The following is a 19,828-nucleotide window of genomic DNA, read 5'->3' on the forward strand; positions in this document are numbered from 1 at the left end:
CTAATAATGATAATGATGTGTAAGACTCACCTGTGATTACAGGGATCCCGCCTCCTCGGGGGGTTCTCCTGTACGGCCCCCCCGGCACCGGGAAGACCATGATCGGACGAGCCATAGCCAACGAGGTCGGAGCTCACATGACGGTGATCAACGGCCCGGAGATTATGAGCAAGTGAGGAAACGATGAGTGTTTTAATCCAGCGTGGATGTGAGTGAGCTTTCAATCATCTGGGCTTTTACTTTTTGTTCTTTACAGATTCTACGGAGAAACTGAAGCAAGACTGAGGCAGATTTTTACTGAGGCGTCGCAGAGGTTTGTTTTATTTATAACTAACAGAACACACACACACACACACACACACACACACCTACCTACCTGTGCTATTCTTTATATTTACATGAAACACAAACGTGGTCATTTCCAAACCAGATACTGTAAATACTGTATATATAAGGGCTCAATCTGATGATTTTCCAGCAGATTTTCCAGAAAATCATCGATTAAGAAAATAATTGTTACTTGCAGCCCTAGTATGTATATATGTATATATATATAATATATATACATATTTATATATATATATCTATATATATATATATATATATATAGAGATATACATATATATATATATATATATATACATATATTTATATAAATAAATATGTGGAGGTAGTGAAATGGAGCAAATGTCTTATTATATCATGACAAAGCAGTTATAATATAGATAAACTCCTGTTTTGAAGCCGTAAGATTTACCAGGCACAAATTAGATTCATCAGCTGTCACTCACACTCGTGTGTGCCGTGTTTTATCGTCTATTTTCCTCGGGATGAGAACACCATTTATTAACACTGACGTCAGTTTCTATTGAAGAAGATCTGAAACTTATGATGGAGATCATTAATCAACACAAAGTCGGCTCATTTTCTCATTGACTTCCATTCAAGTGTCTTTCTGTAGCCAGCTGGTTGCATTGCCCCCTGGTGGCTAATCAGTAAATTGTTACTTGCTGGTCAGTCTCAGTGCAAAAGTGCAGAGATGATAAAGGATCTCGTTGTCACAGAATATCTGCAAAGATTAAGTAGATTTAATGAAACAGAAGAAATGAAAATGTTGTGATTGAAACACGTGTTGCTTTGTTGTTTCTCGGTGTGTGACAGACAGCCGGCGATCATCTTCATCGACGAGCTGGACGCTTTGTGTCCGAAGCGAGAGGGAGCTCAGAACGAGGTGGAGAAACGGGTGGTGGCTTCTCTCCTGACTCTGATGGACGGGATCGGTTCAGTGAGTCTTTCCCTCTGATTCCTCTCAGTTTACATCTGAATGAGAGACTGAATGAGAGAATTCATTTCACAAAACAATCTGTTCCAGTTTCCTAGAAATGTTGCAGTGAACGAGGCCAAGGAACGTTTGTAGTCACGTGATCTTAAAACCATTTTTGACAGGAAGACAAACACTTGATTTTAGATACATGGAGTGTATCATCACATTGTGGAGGCTATAAAAACGAATACAAAACTCTAAAAACGAATGAAGGAAATAAAACCAGAAAAACTGTGGTCGTGCAGTTCCAGTAAATATAGGAGAGTTTTACAGTGTAATCCTCTTTAACCAGCATCAGTCAGTCATGTATATATATCATTTTTTAAATGTATTATTTACATGTCAATGACATTCATTCATTCATTCCTGGTTAAAGAAAAGAGAATCTTGTTTTACACTTTAACTTTATTTCTACACTCAAATATGATAATAAGACCACGGACCTCTGGTTTTACATGTAACCGCACAAACATTTGAATAAAAACAAACAAGACATTGATATTATTAATTAGAAAGTCTTTTTTCACTTGTTTGGCATGTAAACAGACAACTGCATCATCTACATGCACAAAATGAATATCCTCTGTGTTAATTATGTTTATGTTGAAGCAGCACAATATCTTAAAAGCACATAAAATAAATGAAATTATAAAATAACTAGTAATAACCAGAAGTAAACTCCTCCCCTCTCTTATTGCAGGAGGGTCACTCGGGTCAGCTGCTGGTCCTGGGAGCCACAAACCGACCGCACGCTCTGGACCCCGCGCTGCGGCGACCGGGCCGCTTCGACAAAGAGCTGGAGGTGAGTGCGGCCACTGAGTTTTCATCTAATCCAGGGATTTTTCATCTAATCCAGTGAGTTTTCATCTAATCTAGTGATGTTGGCCCGTATTACACTGTTGGTCTGAAGCTCCCGGCTTATTTTTGACTCTTTTATACGAGCCATGAGATAAATAACCCAGAATGTAAGAAAAAAGACATTTTAAAGAGTTTTTGAAACTCCGTAGAGACGGACGTGAACGTTGTCAGTTCATCAGTTAGTTCTTTCCATGGTTTAACTCGCAAAAAAAACTGAAATAAACCTTTATTTTACATTTGTTAAGGTGGGAAAGGTGGGAGGATTTGACTCTTTAAATAAACACAAGATCAACACTGAAGCTCAGTTCAGACATGGTGATGCCTTGGTCTCTATATGCACGGTTTAAAGGTGGCCTCTTTAAACATCAATGGGGGTAGAAACGTACACAAAAGAGTTTTAATTGCTAGATGTAATTTGCTTCAAGAAACACACAGTGATAGTGTGAATGAGACAGTCGTGAACTTATGGTGGGGGGACAGATGGTGCTCAGTCACGGCTCTAACATCAGTGCAGGAGTCGCTGTTTTATTCTCTCCATCTTTAAATGTAAATGTTCTAAATATCACAGAGGGTTTAAAGGGGAGGATCCTCTCAGTAAAGGCAGAAATTCATGGTTTCTCTTTTACTTTTATTAATGTTTATGCTCCAAACAAAGGCCAGAGCTGCACCCTCAGTCAGCTACAGTTTTAGTCGACCTCGTCGATGTGTGGAGGATGAAACATCCTTCAGTCAGGCAGTACACCTGGATACGAGTGATGGGGGGAGTGGTTAGTTACTAATCAGGCTGCCACTTGTTACACCATCCTAGTAGGGTTTACTGACCGAGTTTGTTTTATCCTCAAACTGCAGTACAAAGTCATTTTGGCATTTTAATGTTAAACTTTTACTCGACTGTGTTTTGAATCAACATTTTAAATTGTTCTGGGAACACTGGAGGACAAGGATGGGGTGTTTCCCCTCTCTGAGTCAGTGGTGGGAGGTTGGAAAAGGTCATATCAGTGTGTTCTGCCAGCAGTATACAGCCTACTCCCTACTTACTTTCAAATTAAAGTTTTCTTCTTCTTCTTCATCAATATTCCGACAGGTGGGAGTTCCTAGTGCAGCGGAGCGCGGCGACATTTTGCGGAAGCAGCTGAGTTTGGTGCCGTGCGGTGCCAGCGCCGAGGAGGTGATGCGGCTGGCGGACGCCGCTCATGGTTATGTAGGAGCGGACCTCGCTGCTGTTTGCAAAGAAGCAGGTGAGTGTGCACACACACACGTATATATGTGTGTATATATATATATATATATATATATATATATATATAAAAAGGGCCTAGAGCCCACAGCAGGCATGGTCAGGCCGTCTGACGTCATCATTTAATCAAAAAAGGAAATTCTAAATCATTTTTATCGACTGTGACGGGATGTGAGACACAAACGTGACCCAGTGGTTGATTTTCTTGCTCGTCCAATAAAACTCACAAACCAACACAAAGTGCACACATATCCTCTGGTATATAAATAATCATGTTGGGCCAAAAATGTCAGGCCCTAAATTCTGATTGAAACACCTGAATCCAACCCTGTCTGTCTGGAGATCAGCCCATTTGTCGTTTTTGTTGTTTTTTCTGACCGAAGATTAAATCAAGTAGAGTCAAATGTGAGTTCACGTTACTAGAATCACAGCAGCAGGTTCTAATAAGGTGATAAAAATGCCACTAAAACAAAGATCTGCAGAGTCTCAGAGGAGTCGTGAAACATCTCCACAGTGGAGTAAAGTCCCTCTCACGGCAGAGTTCCCTCAAAGATCACTAACAGTCTCTCTCCCATCATTTAATCATTCTTTCCTGGATGTTTTCTGGATGTTTCCTGGATGTTTTCTGGATGTTTTCTGGATGTCTTCAGCTCCTTTGAACACGGATGCAGTGATATGTGGTCTTCACTTCCCCAGTGACAGAAACCACACAAACCACCACGTGTTGTCAAATTCTTCAGCCTCCTCAAACCGTCCACCTCACACTGTGTGTGTGTGTGTGTGTGTGTGTGTGTGTGTGTGTGTGTGTGTGTGTGTGTGTGTGTGTGTGTGTGTGTGTGTGTGTGTGTGTGTGTGTGACCTCCTGGGTGGTCCCAGGACCAGGCGAGTTCGTGGCGTATTGCATTTCCAGCTGAGGCAGAGCCGGGGCTGCTGTGCGGAAGCGAGCCGGCGAGGAGCGTGATTTACTGTCTGCAGAGGTCCAGACGTGACTGGCAGGGTTTTCTGAGGGAGACAACAACCTCCCCAACCCCGTTTGACTCCTCGCTCACTCCACACACACACACGCACGCACACGCACACACACACACACACACACACACACTCCCAAACCCAAATCACTAAACAAACACAGGCCTCACAAGAACGGCCTGAGGCAAGGAAACGGCTTGAGAATTCATTTATTGAGGCTTTGTTCTGCACATAAGCTTCAGTCTCGTCATAAAACACAGATACGCTGTAAATGAAACACAAATGCAGATCTACACTAAAATCAAACGGCCGTACATTTCTTTTCTTTGTCTTCAGATTGGCTGGAGACAAACGGCCAATCACAGCGACGCCACTTCATCGTGCTTTCAAAGAGTCGCTGAGAACTGAGATACTTTACCTCCTCAACGTGGGCGGAGTCATCACTGCATGGCTGCATGTAGTAGTTGTACCTGAGGGATTCAACATGGCCTTAAAGGCGACATAGACCGGAAGCTCCAATTAACGCTGCGTTTGTGTGTGTATCTGCGTCATGACCTCGTTTATGAAACCCTAAAGTTTCAGAACCAACAGTTGTTTCCCTGGGCTCTGCTGAGGAGCATCTCTGCATCGCTGGCTCACAGCTCGACTGAAAACCAGGACGTGACCGTGCACACGGTTCACTCGGCACCAGTCATAATGCATATTAGGAACTTGGTATAAAACTGCTCCTCCTATATAAAGAGTTTGGGAAACACTGATCGACTCAAACCAACAATAACTCTTTAAATGAAAGCACAGTACTGTGCTCATACTACAGTAACAGTACCTGTCTTATTGTTTCTATCTTGGTAATAACATCATAGTAATACTGTTGCAATAAGGAGATATATTACAGATTTACAGAGATTAATATTACATTAATACCACGGTATTTTCAATGTAGTATTAGTCGTAGTAATACTAATAAAAGTAATAATAACCAAACTTAAGGTTAAGCATAATGTGCTTTACACATCATAACACATATACAAATACTGAAGATACTCTGATAAAAAGGAGTAAACAAGTTTCAAGGTCAATTTAAAAATAAATGTTAAAATACTAAAATAAATACATGGGAAGTGAAAGATTAAAAAGAATATGAACGTGTGCACAAGACTCCCTGATGTCCCGCAAACATGTTTTTACTGTTATTACCAAACTACTACAGAAATAACATGGTTTTAACTTAACATATTGTTACTGTACTGTGACGTTAGTTTAAACAAACGCTGGGATTATTATTATACTATTATTATTTTCCACTCTGTAGGGCATTTGTCAAATAAATCAAAGGCATAAGAAGAAGCTGTGAAAGTAGAGCAGGTGTAATGTGCTTTGATAAATGCACAGTTGTTGCTCAATAATATTTGCACTAAACAGGACATCATCATCATCATCATCATCAGCAGCCTCCACTGCTGCTGCTTCAGAGTTTAGACCACAAATGAACTGTAGTACCCTGGTATATTGCCCTCTAGTGGACATCTGGTATATTACTGCCAAGTCCAGGTGCCAGCAGTATTGAAAAAATAAAGCAGACTCATTTTGAACATCATTTTCAGTTTTGGGAAACACTGATTGACATTTTCAACATATTTGAATATTGTGTAGAAAAAGAAGAGTCCTGGAGGGACCCAGCTTTTATCGAACATGCAGGAATGTCGGGATGATTCTTCTTTTCCATTTTGAAACTTTTCTAACAGGATTTCACATGTTTAGCAAACAAACAGCTCATTACAGTAAAAACCACATCCTTTCCTCTGTCCCAGTGCAGTCATGGTGGACACTGGTCCTCTGTGTCTCTGTCTCTGTGTCTGTCTCTCCGTCTCTAATCTACTGGACCGTGTTAGAAGCAGCAACTTTATTTCTAAACATTTTCCCTGACAGCGTTTGCTCGTCTGTTGTATCTGCGTCCGGACCAGGTTTCAGGGCCGGTCCAAGCTTTTATGGGGGCCCGGCCCTAAGCTGAGTTTACCCACCTCGCCTCGGAGGAGCTGGTGCTTGACTAATATTGAAACAAGTGAAACACTATAAATGGCATGAATTAGAGTTGTATTAGAAAGTAGAAACTATTCACATTTAACAAGCTGAAAAATCAGAGAAACTTGTTTTTCTTATTGTAAAACAAATGAATCGATTATTAAAATAGTTCACAATTCATTTAGTGCTCGATTCATAATTAATCGAATACCCTAGAATTTTCCACTAAATAACATAACTTCTTATGAAACAGTAACTCTTATAAGAATGATGTGCCCATAGATCTACAGACGTCATGGCTGAGGTTTAGAAGAAAAGATTTATTTTGCTGACAAAAATCAGCTCATAATATACAAGTGTACAAGTGTGTATATATAGTACATATAAAGAAAGAAGAAAACATTTCTATGGTGGTAATAATGATAATGATGATAATAATAATAATAATGATGATAATACAAAACCACTTGTCATAAGGATCCCTGTGTGTGTGTGTGTGGTATCAGAAGCATCATGTGGTCGTGGGGCGAGCCTCGCAGAGACTCCGGGCGTCTCCGTGTCGTCCGTCCCGCCGGCGTTGGGCTGATCCTGGCGTGAGCACATGACTCATTTCCACAGTCTAAACACAGCAAATTGTGTGTGTGAGTGCGCACGTTAGTTCCAGCGTGTGCGCGGCGGAGGCTTTTGGTGCTTGTTTGGTTTGTGCCACATCCGGACGCTCTGTTTACAAGCCTTTTGTAAACAGGGGGAAGCCCGCTGGAACAAAAAAGAGCCGCTAAAATTGATTATGGAGAATAATAAACAAGCAGCTCTGCTCTGTGTAAGCTGAAAGCTTTTTGTTTAGCCGCTTATTTTGACCGGAAAAAAGATCTGCCTCGATATTTGCCGTCCTCTTCTTCCACTAAGACTTAAAGTAGTAAATGTGTGAAGTGATGTGGTAAACACACTTCATCATACATTTACAGGGTGACTGATGTCTGAGGTGGACAGTATGTTAAAGGACAGAGGAGGACAGATGTGGACAGAGTGACTGATGTCTGAGGTGGACGGTATGTTAAAGGACAGAGGAGGACAGACGTGGACAGGGTGACTGATGTCTGAGGTCTGAGGTGCACAGTATGTTAAAGGACAGAGGAGGACAGACGTGGACAGGGTGACTGATGTCTGAGGTGGACAGTATGTTAAAGGACAGAGGAGGACAGACGTGGACAGGGTGACTGATGTCTGAGGTCTGAGGTGGACAGTACGTTAAAGGACAGAGGAGGACAGACGTGGACAGGGTGACTGATGTCTGAGGTGGACAGTATGTTAAAGGACAGAGGAGGACAGATGTGGACAGAGTGACTGATGTCTGAGGTGGACGGTATGTTAAAGGACAGAGGAGGACAGACGTGGACAGGGTGACTGATGTCTGAGGTCTGAGGTGCACAGTATGTTAAAGGACAGAGGAGGACAGACGTGGACAGGGTGACTGATGTCTGAGGTGGACAGTATGTTAAAGGACAGAGGAGGACAGACGTGGACAGGGTGACTGATGTCTGAGGTCTGAGGTGGACAGTACGTTAAAGGACAGAGGAGGACAGACGTGGACAGGGTGACTGATGTCTGAGGTCTGACGTGGACAGTATGTTAAAGGACAGAGGAGGACAGACGTGGACAGGGTGACTGAGGTCTGAGGTGGACAGTACTTTAAAGGACAGAGGAGGACAGACGTGGACAGAGAAGCGGAGCTGTGTTTTGTGTGTTTGACATCATTTGTGCTGCTTTGCCTTATAAAGCACTTTTCTCAACTCCTCTGTCCTTTTAAAGACACTCAGTGAGTTTTCGGGACGTGTCACATAAATATCAGCAGGATCAGCATGTGAAGTTTATTTGAGGCCTGTGTTTATAAAATCCGGAAATGTGCGGCTTGTACTCCTTAACCCCGCTCTTACCTTTACCCAGTGACAGCTGTGTGTGCGCGCGTGTGTGTGTGTGTGTGTGTGTTACCTCTTTAGGAAGCTTTTCTGGCATAAACACTGACCTTGTCAGGACCAGCAGCCCTCGCTGAGACCAAAACCTGGTCCTAATTAAGGAGAACATCATCTCTGAGGTTAAGTTAAGTTAAGGTTAGTGTTAGAACAGATGTTTCAAATTCATAAACTCACTAAATATCCAGTTATAATGAGTTATTTCTGTATGTTTTTGTTTTATTAATATTCATTTTGCACAATGAATATGTTTATATTGTGAACTAACTATCGTTCCGTATCAAAACAAACACTTTTATTTTGAAATGACGTGACATCATAAATATTATTATTGCAAGGTCTTTTTGTCATTTGACCAAACTAGACACTGGAAGTCAATACAGTCTCCTTGCTTTTGGATATTTGAGTGCAGAATGTGTGGAAATGGACCTTTATAGATACTGTAAATATTTAGATATTTATTCCAATTCATTTGTAGAGTTTTGTGTTGATTTATTGTAAGTTAGTAATGAAAGAACGGTGTTCACTGTTCACAGAAGGCAGATGTTTCTTTTATTAGGTTATTAGGCTGTGATGGTTTAGGTCAGAGTTAAGAGCGAGGGACTTCATCATATCACGTGTGTGTGTGTGTGTGTGTGTGTGTGTGCACATGTTTGCAGCATGTTTGCAGTGTGTGAGCACATTTGTCTTTGTCCTCTCCATGTGTGTGTGTGTGTGCACACTTTAAGAGGACATATTATTGTGGTGTTCCGGCTGCAGGAACAGATGTTGGGTATTGTAAATACAGGTGCAAAGGCTGTTCCGGAAGCCCCGGCGAGTAATGAAAACGTTCCTGTGGTTGTGTAAGTGCTGTAATGCCCAAAGTATTTGACAATTCATCTGAGGACGAGCGCCGCTGGAGAGCTGCGGCTCCAGCTCGTGGCCGTCCTCATTCGTCCTCATTCGTCCTCATTCGTCCTCATTCGTCCGCATTCATCCCCCGCTGAAATCAAGTGGAGGGTTTATTTTCTTTTGTATAAAAAACTTGACCTCAGTAAACCTCCCTCCTCACTGTTTGTGCTGCTCGCTGTAATTTGAGATTTACTTACTTTATTACTTTATATTTACTTACAGTTGCATGAATGAAACACCTTTATTTAATCACAGCCCAGTGATATAAGAAGTGACTGATCAAGACTTTTCTTTTGTCCCAATAATCAATATTTTGTGCCTGCACTGCAACACGCATAAATTGTGTACATCAAATAGGTCTTGGATCATTTTATGAAACATTAATGAAGTTTCTTCAATCAAAATGTGCAAAATAACATAAATAATAAAACTTTAAATCACAATAATGAGCCAGTCCTGGTTGTTAAAGATGGCAAAAATCTGCCTGATTGCTTTATTAATTCATTTGTTTACGTGTAGATCCAGATTATTATGGATTTTTGTTTTGACTTGTTAGTTTTTATTGAAGGTTTTTGTACAGACGTAATAATATTGTCCATTTTTCTATCCATTTTTCTTCAAACTGAGTTTCCTGTAGTCGTAAACGCTGTGCGTCTTTTCTTCTATATCCATTTCCTCAACAATCCCGTGTAGGTGGGATTACATGGATTTTAACGTCAAATATCAATGTTTCCCACAGTAACCATAAACCAGACTCTACTGTGGATTTCTTTTTCTTGGCTTGAACTTTTAAGTGAGATTTACTTGCGGGAGTCTTTAGAGGTGTGGTCCATCGATGAAACGACTCGTTAAAATTGGTTACTATTGCATTAATTTCTGGAAGCGATTGACTCAGTTGATACATCTATGATCTATACACATCTGTCACATCATAATCTGCCCGTAATCCTGATCCTGAAGAGACTCCGCAGTCTGGGCTGCAGAGCTGTTCCTCCACAGTGTTTATAGGAAGGACTGACTGTGCCTCACCATTAAATATCAGTGGTTTTGTAATGACTTGGTAATTACAGGCGCTCAGATCGCAGCCCTCCAATCCAGTTTGTGTGATTTTGCTCCGTTTGCACAAACACAGACATGTAAGATTCCAGTCATCGCTCTTTCATTAACACTCGGTCACTAATAATCTCAACGTTGGCCGGATCAGAGATGTGTCTCTCTTTATGTCTCTCTTTATGTCGTGTCTCGCTTGGAATTCTTCCTCTTCTTTAGTAGTGGGGGCCAGGTCGTTGGTGACCCCTGAGGACAAGGCCTTGACTTGTGGGAAGCTCTCTTTTTTAAACCCACATGGTGTAATTAAGACCATCCGTGTTGGAGAAACCACAAACTAGCCAGCGTCCCCCCCCCCCCCTCCCCTTATTGTCCCTACAGCTCTGTGAAATGAGTTTCTCCCTCCTCTCCATACCTAGTTGGAGCCTTATTGTGATGTTTTGCAAATGTGCATTCTTGTACATTTAGGGGGCCCCTTCTTCCCTCCCCGCTCCATCTCTCTGGTGAATTTGAAGCATTCTGGAGTGGAGTGTAAAAAAAGAATGAAAGAGGGAAATAAGTCCACATAAGGTTCACATTAAATTCTGTTGTGTTGCTTCTTTTTTTTCTTCTTCTTTTTTTTCCCACCTCCCTTTCCATCGGATGTTTTCATAACTAAACCAAATGTGAGCTCAGAGTCGGCCAAGAGACAGGGAGAGAGACACAGAGAGAGAGAGAGAGACAGGGAGAGACAGACAGAGAGAGACAGGGAGAGACAGGGAGAGAGAGACAGAGGGAGAGAGACACAGAGAGAGACAGGGAGAGACAGGGAGAGAGAGACACACAGCGAGAGAGCCACACAGAGAGAGAGACACACAGAGAGAGAGACAGGGAGAGAGACACACAGAGAGAGAGACAGGGAGAGAGAGACACAGAGAGAGAGACAGAGAGAGAGAGAGACAGAGTTGAATGAAGTCTGCGCTGCCCTCCAGGCGTCCAGGCAGGACTCAGACTTGTGCAGCGTATGAACTCAGGTTCCCTCGTGGTCAGGATGTTTCTCTGCTGCCAAAAGCCAGGTTATCTCCAGACAGCTTGGTTTCCTTAATAAACATTTGTCACCTGCATTCTTCTGTCTGTGAGTCTCTGAGTCTGTGAGTCTCTGAGTCTCTGAGTGTGTGAGTCTCTGAGTCTGTGTTCGAGTCTGTGAGTCTCTGAGTGTGTGAGTCTGTGAGTCTCTGAGTCTGTGAGTCTCTGAGTCTGTGAGTCTCTGAGTGTGTGAGTCTCTGAGTGTGTGAGTCTCTGAGTCTGTGAGTCTGTGAGTGTGTGAGTGTGTGAGTGTGTGAGTCTCTGAGTCTGTGAGTCTCTGAGTCTGTGAGTCTGTGAGAATGTGAGTCTCTGAGTCTGTGAGTATGTGAGTGTGTGAGTCTGTGAGTGTGTGAGTCTGTGAGTCTCTGAGTCTCTGAGTGTGTGAGTCTGTGAGTCTGTGAGTCTGTGAGTGTGTGAGTGTGTGAGTCTGTGAGTCTGTGAGTGTGTGAGTCTGTGAGTGTGTGAGTCTGTGAGTCTCTGAGTGTGTGAGTCTGTGAGTGTGTGAGTCTGTGAGTGTGTGAGTCTGTGAGTGTGTGAGTCTGTGAGTCTGTGAGTCTGTGAGTCTCTGAGTGTGTGAGTCTGTGAGTCTGTGAGTGTGTGAGTGTGTGAGAATGTGAGTCTCTGAGTCTGTGAGTATGTGAGTCTGTGAGTCTGTGAGTCTGTGAGTGTGTGAGTCTCTGAGTCTCTGAGTCTGTGAGTCTGTGAGTGTGTGAGTCTGTGAGTCTCTGAGTCTCTGAGTCTCTGAGTGTGTGAGTGTGTGAGTGTGTGAGTCTGTGAGTCTGTGAGTGTGTGAGTCTGTGAGTGTGTGAGTCTGTGAGTCTGTGAGTCTGTGAGTGTGTGAGTCTGTGAGTGTGTGAGTCTGTGAGTGTGTGAGTGTGTGAGTGTGTGAGTCTGTGAGTCTGTGAGTGTGTGAGTCTCTGAGTGTGTGAGTCTGTGAGTCTGTGAGTGTGTGAGTGTGTGAGTCGTGCTCTTACTAAACTTAAAAAAGACTGGACTCTAACACGTTCTCGTCCTGCTCTTGCAGAATCTGTTTTTGTGGTGTGTTTCAGACCATTGTTGGTGAGCTGTCCACTCCTTCACTCCTTCACTCCTTCACTCCTTCACTCCTTCACTCTCTCACTCTCTCTCAGTTTCCGTTCGTCCTCCATCACAGTGTGAGCAGTGAAGCCGCCTGAGGCCCACACCTCTCCAGAGCAGGCAGCTGTGGGTCTGGGGTTAGTGAGCATGGCGTGGCTGTGGCTGCTGCTGCTCCTCATCTCCCTCCTCACCCCAGCTTCCTTCCACATCCTGTCCTGTCTTGCCCCTTCCCTTCCACTTGGACCAGATGTTTTTGTGCAGCCTAAGCAGCGCCGGTCTGAAGCATTAACGCAGATGAAGAGCTAAAGCGGGCAGCCAGGTGGAATGATGGGATGTTTAGACCTCTGCGGGTGGGTGAATGGTGTATACACCAGGGCAGCGGGGACTGCAGCGGGGACTGTGGAACACACGCGCTCGTCTGAGCTGTGCTTCTCTTTCTCGTTGCGTCTGTCACTCGCCTCGTCGGGACGGATCCGGCTAAATCTAAACAGGATGCAGTCTCGTATGATCCTAAATCCCCGCTCGTCTCCTCCAGCCCTGCACCACGTCCTGACTGCTCCTGCTCACACACTCACTCCCGTGTGTGTGTGTGAGTGTGTGATGTATACGCACGTGTGTCTCCTCCTTTTTTCTTTTTCCTCACACATTCTTCTCAGCCAGTTTAACAAAGTTTTGCAATATTACAACCAGACCCGATCGTGGGTCTCAGACATCAGGAGGAGAACGATGCAATCAGGAAAACCATAGTTTGATTATTTCTGGTTAAGTTTTTAAAGTTTGTTTGTGTTTTGATTAAATAAAAGTACAAATCTGACAAGAAAACACTGCTTTGAATTCACCGTAATTAACTTGTCGGTGTCAGGCGTGATCACACCAGCAGAAGAAAGACACTCAGAGTCTCATCAGCTGTTTTCAGACATGAACTCTGGGTAATGTTCTCAGAATTCTCTAGGCTTCACTTTTCAAGCCACACGTCTGCGTCTGTGTCTTCTTCTTCTACTACGAGCAGAATCTTGTTTGGGTGACACAGGTCCAGGACCAGGACCAGGACCAGCAGAATCTCGGGGAGATCCATCTTCTGTGTATTCTCTGGAGAAGCTCCAGAAGCTCCTCACATGTTGCTTTCACCTTGATGATGCATAAAGAGATGCATGTTTGAACCGTTCCTGTGCCTGTGTGTGTGTGTGTGTGTGTGTGTGTGTGCGTGTGTGCGAGTGCGCGTGTGTGTGTGTGTGTGTGTGTGTGTGTGTCTTTTACTCACTCATCGCCTCAGCAGGTCGGTCTGTGCCCAGAATTTGTCTCCTTGAGGTCAATCAACAAATCCGTCCTGTGCGAGGTTCAACAAAGGCTCAGTCTTGATATTGACACGTCAGTGTTTGTTTTGCCGACTCCTTTTTGTTGAAATGTAGAAGTCTCTAAAACGTTGTGTATTCATACCATAAGCACTTCAATTACACTTCTCTTCCTTTTGGCCTCCTCTCTTGTCTATCCAATAATGCAGGCCCAATTATTTTCGCCTTCACAGAGGGAATTAGTGTTCATTTAGAGATTTTCATTGGTGAGGCGTGTATCATCACAGCGTGTACAAGCCTGAATGTTTTGAGTACAGAGTTGGACTGAGTGCATGTGGGTTTGAGAAAACCCTGAAGCCACAGCGACACCAGCGATGCTTCTTTAGGAAAACAAGCCGTGCTTTCACATCCTCTCCCCTCTTTGTTTTCTCTGTGATTCACCTTTTCTGCCGCAGCATCTGCGCCTGAATGTCCTCTGCGGTACAAGTGGAGTCTGTATTTTTATGAACTCGGTTAAGAGGGATTTCGTCCTCTGGTGTCTTCAAACCGTCGCATTGTCGTCTCATTACATTTCTGGAGTGGAACAGATTTCCTGAACTTCTGCTTTTTGCTGGTTATATGGATGTTTTTTCACACGTGTTAACTTTCTCTCCGCAGGTCTGCGTGCACTGAGGCGAGCGCTGGGAAGTTCCCACCAACCGTCAGACCGGCAGCTGATGGGGACAGTGAGTGTCACGCTGCAGGACCTTCAGTGGGCCATGTCTGCTGTGAAGCCCAGCGCGATGAGGGAGGTTGCTATAGACGTCCCTAAGGTACGGTCGACTCACTGCTGCCTCTTCATCTCAGCGCTACACTCACTCTCTGTTTGTTAGCAGACGTCTACTAGGGTCAGATTGACTCAAATCCTTTAATTTTCCACTCATTGATGACGTTTCCACCGAGTGGAGCGGTTTGTGAGCTGCTGGATGGCCTCCTTTGTTGTCTGCTGTGTTGCATTAGAGGTCATCAAACGCCATGTCACGTATCTCACTGACGCGACCATCAGCCTGACCGCTTTAGACCACTTTAGACTTTACCATTCCATTCCAAACCTGTGGACTGTGCATGCTCCCTGCACAGAGGATGAATACCGGACCTGGACCCGTGGGGACCCGTGAGTTCAGGCCTGGTTCGGGTTGGACGCTGTCCTTCTTCCTGCACAACGACTCAAAATAACTCACAATGGTTGGATTGTGTAAATGCTTATCGTCACTTAAAGTTCAACAAGTTATTTAAGAAGAACTGATTGTCGTTAATGTTCTGTGCACACATGGGCGTGTTCTGTAGACACATGGGCGTGTTCTGTGCACACATGGGCGTGTCTGCGGGCACACAGAGTGGAAAGTATGACCTCGCCCTGACTTGTCACAAAAACCAACAACACAAGTTTGGTTTCAAACTCAGCAAACATGAAATAATTCCTCTTTCTTTGATACTGATACCAGTCTGTGGTAGATACTTATGACTTGATTGGGGCTGCGCACAAGTATGAGCATGCAAGTTCAATCAGCAATCAGTGGCGTCCCACACTGCTCACTCCGGGGCCGTCAGAGCGTCGCTGTCTCCAGGACAAGGACTCTGTGACGCCAGGAAATGTCAGAGTAAGGACACTCAGTCCTTGATCCTCCAAATGCCTTTCAGGTTTCTGACTTCCCAAAATTGAAGACGGTCCCTCGGAACAGTTATTCACTGAGCCAAAAGAAAAACACACATAAAAGTGAAAAGCATGATTTCCCGGCTGTAAAAAAAAAAGAAAAAGAAAATGTGGATCCAGGTTCTGATCCGTGCCAGAGTTTGTCTGCGTGTCTTATCACAGTGAGAAAAACGCAGCTGTTGACAATCAGTAAACAAACAAAGTCAGACAAGTTTATTTGCACCTTTGCAGAGAAGACATCACAGAGATCATTGCAATAAAAGATGCTGAGAGCGGGGCCCAAAAACACAGGCTTGCTTTTCTTCCTGGAGCGAGATGTGAGCCCTGATGTGAAGACCTCAGAGACCTGACGATGATATAAGGCTGCAGCATCTAATAAAACATCTGAATTTAATGACAAGACCATGTAAAGGAATCAAGATTTGTTTTACATAAGGCTTTTTAGAGAAGTCTTTGCTGCGGTCCCTCGAACCACAAGTGACCAACGCACGGACGTCTCGCTGAATTAAGTGGACTTCAGTGTGGAGTTGGTCTCCAGCTGTGGAGCAAACAAGGAAAATCCTCTCAGAAGAAACAAAAGGGAAGAACATGTGGTGATGGTGCTCCATGCATGCGAGGAAAGAGCAATCGTTAAGAAGCACAGGGACGGTAGAGAGCCTTCACATGCTTTAATGACACTTGAATGAATCAGCATTAGTTCATCACACTCTCAGGAAGCACACTGCTTTACATTTAACATTAAAGCATAAAACAAACTCAGAATCCAAGCTATATTCTCACTTATCAATAAGCAGCAGCAGCAGCAGCAGCAGCAGCAGCAGCAGCAGCAGCAGCAGCAGCAGCAGCAGCAGCAGCAGCAGCAGCAGCAGCAGCAGCAGTGGTGCTTCACTCCCTCCTCTCTGCTGATGCGCTGACCACTGAATCATCTGCCCTTAGAAGACGAGGTCAGGCAGAGGAAGAGTGGGAGTGACCCCGTGGCCATTTTATCCTCCACTACAACAAAGATGAATCACTTATAGCTCTCAGCAACTGGGGGGAGAGAGAGTGGGGGAGGGAGGGAGGGAGGGAGGGAGGGATGAGAGGACAGTGGTGAGACTCCAGGATGTTTTGGAGTTTGCATGTGTAAGACATAACGGACAGGAAGAGGACTAACATCATCCTCCACCGGTAATTGGAAGCAGATTGAGTCGCTGACGGCTCCTGCCAGCAACCCCCCAAAAAAGAGAAAGAGATGAAGAAGATGAAGAAGATGAAGAAGAAGAAGAAACGTCCTTCCTATCCCGACACACTCTCCCCCCCCCCCGCCCCCCCCCGCACTGAGCTCACCCAGAGACGTTGAGTCCTGCGGCTGCTTCCTGGAAACAGGAGACAGGAGTGAGTTGAAGTCCAGCCGCAGAGCCCGGCCTTGATTATCTCCACATGAGTGCAAACATTTGTTTCTAATCCATTTTATATAAGAAACTTCCAGTGGTGCCGGATGAATACACGCCTCGAGTTCCTCGGAAACATTTTCTCAGATCACGGAACTGGAGATTTGAGTTTCACAGATGATGCCTCTCCGTTTACGTTTGCATGTAAAATAAAGAGCGCTCTTCATCCTCTGCTCGCTGTCACACGACAGTCTCCCTCGCTTTCTCTTATTTAAGCCGCATTGTGTTGTTGTTTTAAGTAATTACCGTCCACCGTGCAGTCTGGCTTTAATATTTTCATTTGGCAGCTGCATAACAAGCCCTTTTATTCCTCCTTTTAAACTTACTCCTCATCTGCCTCAACCTCGTTGTCTGAAAAGTCCCCTCGCCCCCCTTTCAACCCCATCAAAGGGCCAGAGCCTCAGAGGCCCCTTGTAAAGTTCAGAAAACAACAGTAAAAGATAATAACTGGGTCTTGTACCAAAAAGGAAGGGAGGGAAAAAAGAAGGAGGGAGAGGGGGAGGGGGAGGGGGTGACACGGCACAGCGAGGTGTGAGTCAAAATATCACCCTCTAATTCCACACAAGAGCCTTTTAATTAATGTCGCTCACTATTGTTGTTTCTCACAATGACTCTGCATGAGTGACACGACAGTTCAGATGATTGACAGCTCACAGGATGTAGTTTACGTTCCACGCCCGAGGCCAGCGCTCGCCTCACTCAGCTTTATGACATCATATCCTGTGAAATGAGAGGCATTCTGTGTCGACCGCACTGTCTGTCGTCGCCTCAACACATAAACACGAGGCGTCACAAATCATAGACCTGTCTGCCACACCCAGGACTCCAGGACTCTCCAGTCCGGGACTCCAGGACTCTCCAGTCCAGGACTCGTGGCCTCTCGAGCGCTCAGGACTCGGGACTTTGAGTGAATGAGGTCTTCACCTTCACAGGACTCTGGGGCAGCGTGATCTGCCCTGAGGGAGGAGCTGATCGTACACTGCTCTCAGCAGACCACATGAGATAAGATAAGAAGAACTTTATTAAAACCAGCGGCTCAGAAAATAGTGCAATATCACATTTAACATAGTCTGTGTTCTAACGCTGTCACTTTACCCACAAGTCAGACCATGTTCATTTGACACATGACATTAAAGTGGAACTATGGAAGCATTTCCACTCTGATTTAACGTCTTTGGAGTTATTGTAATGATTAAATGTCTTGGTTTTTTGGGGTTGCTGTCTCTACTGCCCCCTACTGTCTGTTAGTTGCAAAGTTGTGCTTTAATGCGGTGACGGTGCCGCTACAGTCGAGAGGCTAACCAGGTCACATGACAGGTTTTTACGTTAACAGACGAGATGATGAAGCCAAAGATTCAACAAAACAAGAGAAAAACGTGCTGTTGTAACTTTAGTGTCTTTGTATTCAGTTAAAAACTCATAAACCTTTAACTCAACAACAATCACTGACGACACCCACAGCTCATTAGTTTTGTTGACTTGTTGACAACAAGCTAAACTAACTAACACTTTACTCACCCTCTCACCCTCTCACCCTCTCACCTCTGTCTCACAGTAACTGACATCACTGATGCTGTTACTCAGTGTCAGTGTTTACATCACATGAAGGAAGTAATAAAACATTAACACAGAGTTTACAGAGTGTTCATCACCTGCACAGTCTGTATGTTTGTGAAGGTTCAGACACAAACTCTTCCTCCTCTGTCTCTTCATTTATTCCTTTACTCATCTTCTCTTTCTCACCTGTTTCCATCATTACTTTGATTTCACTCCACTCTTCATTCCATTCCATTTCTCTCTCTCTGTTGCCTTCAGCTGAGCATTTGCCAGCTTCCGGCGTATCTTTTCTTTCATTCCTCCTCCTCCTCCTCCTCCTCCTCCTCATCTATCCTTTCCCCTCTCTCGCTCGGCTCTGTCCATAAATCCTCCGGTACTTACAGTATGTGGCCAGACGCCAGGTTTCCATTAGGTGCTTCGTACCCCGGAGACGGCGCCGGTGGCCTGGGATGTGTTACCTCTGGACAGGGAGGGAGGGAGGGAGGGAGGGAGGGAGACTATGAGGGGGAGGTGAGCATGTGAAAGACAGAGAGAGAGAGGAAGGGAGGGAGGTGAAGCAGCAGTATTTAAGGTGAAGATGGTATCACAGTGAGGAGGTCAAGTGAGACAGGAAAGGAAGAATGTGATGTAGAGATAAGACAGAGAATCACTCTGTGTTTACTGGAAGTCATTTGGTGACTTACTTAAAGCTGCAGCTGTGGAAATTATGGGTAGGATTTGATATTTGACAGGAGCCGTGTTTTGGGCAGATTACTGAGGAAGATCGTTGATCCCAGACTCTTGTAGTCTACATGCCGACGTGTCCTTGTGCAAGACGCTGAGTCCCAGTTGTTGGTGACACAAACATCCACCACATGACGACATGTCTGCATGCAAACGTGACTGACTTAGTGACGCTGCTCCTTCTTTTACTGTTTCTTTGGACGTGATGCACAGGTTTGTTTTAGAACTGAATAAACTTCAGAAGAATCACTCTTTCCTGTAACTGTGTGTAACATGTTGAAATGTGTCCGTTTTCTTTTGTTGCCTCTGGGTTAGGGTAACTCTCTCGCTGCATGTTGTTAGTGAGATGAACACAGAGATGAAATATTGTTCGCTGGCTCCAGAGATGAAGCTCATGTGCTCCAACACTGTGACACAGGCTTCTGTCTGCAGACGTTTCACTGATGAGGTTGAAGATTTACACTCACATGCGGTTAGTGCTGTGGGAGGAGCCTGAGGACACTCACACAGAGCAGGTATGAAGACATCACGTTGATTTGCAGAGAAAGGGAGAGAGTTTGGTTAATGAAGAAATGGACAGGAAGGAGGAGAGAGGGATTTGGATACGTTTCTCCTCATCTGCTTTATCTCCTCCGGTTGTTTCCTGCTTGATCCCCTCCCTCCCTCCTCCCTC

At 44.4% G+C, this 19,828-nt stretch overlaps 1 protein-coding gene across 2 annotated transcripts in view; it reads left to right on the forward strand.

Annotated features, from left to right (window-relative positions):
* afg2a (AFG2 AAA ATPase homolog A) overlaps window positions 1–19,828 on the forward strand; it is a 95,295-nt gene that overhangs the window by 3,002 nt on the left and 72,465 nt on the right. For both annotated transcript variants that reach the window (XR_009242061.1, XM_058648945.1), the window contains exons 6-11: window positions 43–172; window positions 257–313; window positions 1,162–1,285; window positions 2,025–2,126; window positions 3,267–3,420; window positions 14,410–14,564. Coding sequence is in view for 1 of the 2 variants with exons in the window: in XM_058648945.1 (XP_058504928.1) it covers window positions 43–172; window positions 257–313; window positions 1,162–1,285; window positions 2,025–2,126; window positions 3,267–3,420; window positions 14,410–14,564 (722 nt within the window). In the remaining variant the exon portion in view is untranslated. The remainder of the gene's footprint in view (window positions 1–42; window positions 173–256; window positions 314–1,161; window positions 1,286–2,024; window positions 2,127–3,266; window positions 3,421–14,409; window positions 14,565–19,828) is intronic.

This window comes from Solea solea, chromosome 14 (genome assembly GCF_958295425.1).
Source record: "Solea solea chromosome 14, fSolSol10.1, whole genome shotgun sequence".
Taxonomy (NCBI): domain Eukaryota; kingdom Metazoa; phylum Chordata; class Actinopteri; order Pleuronectiformes; family Soleidae; genus Solea; species Solea solea.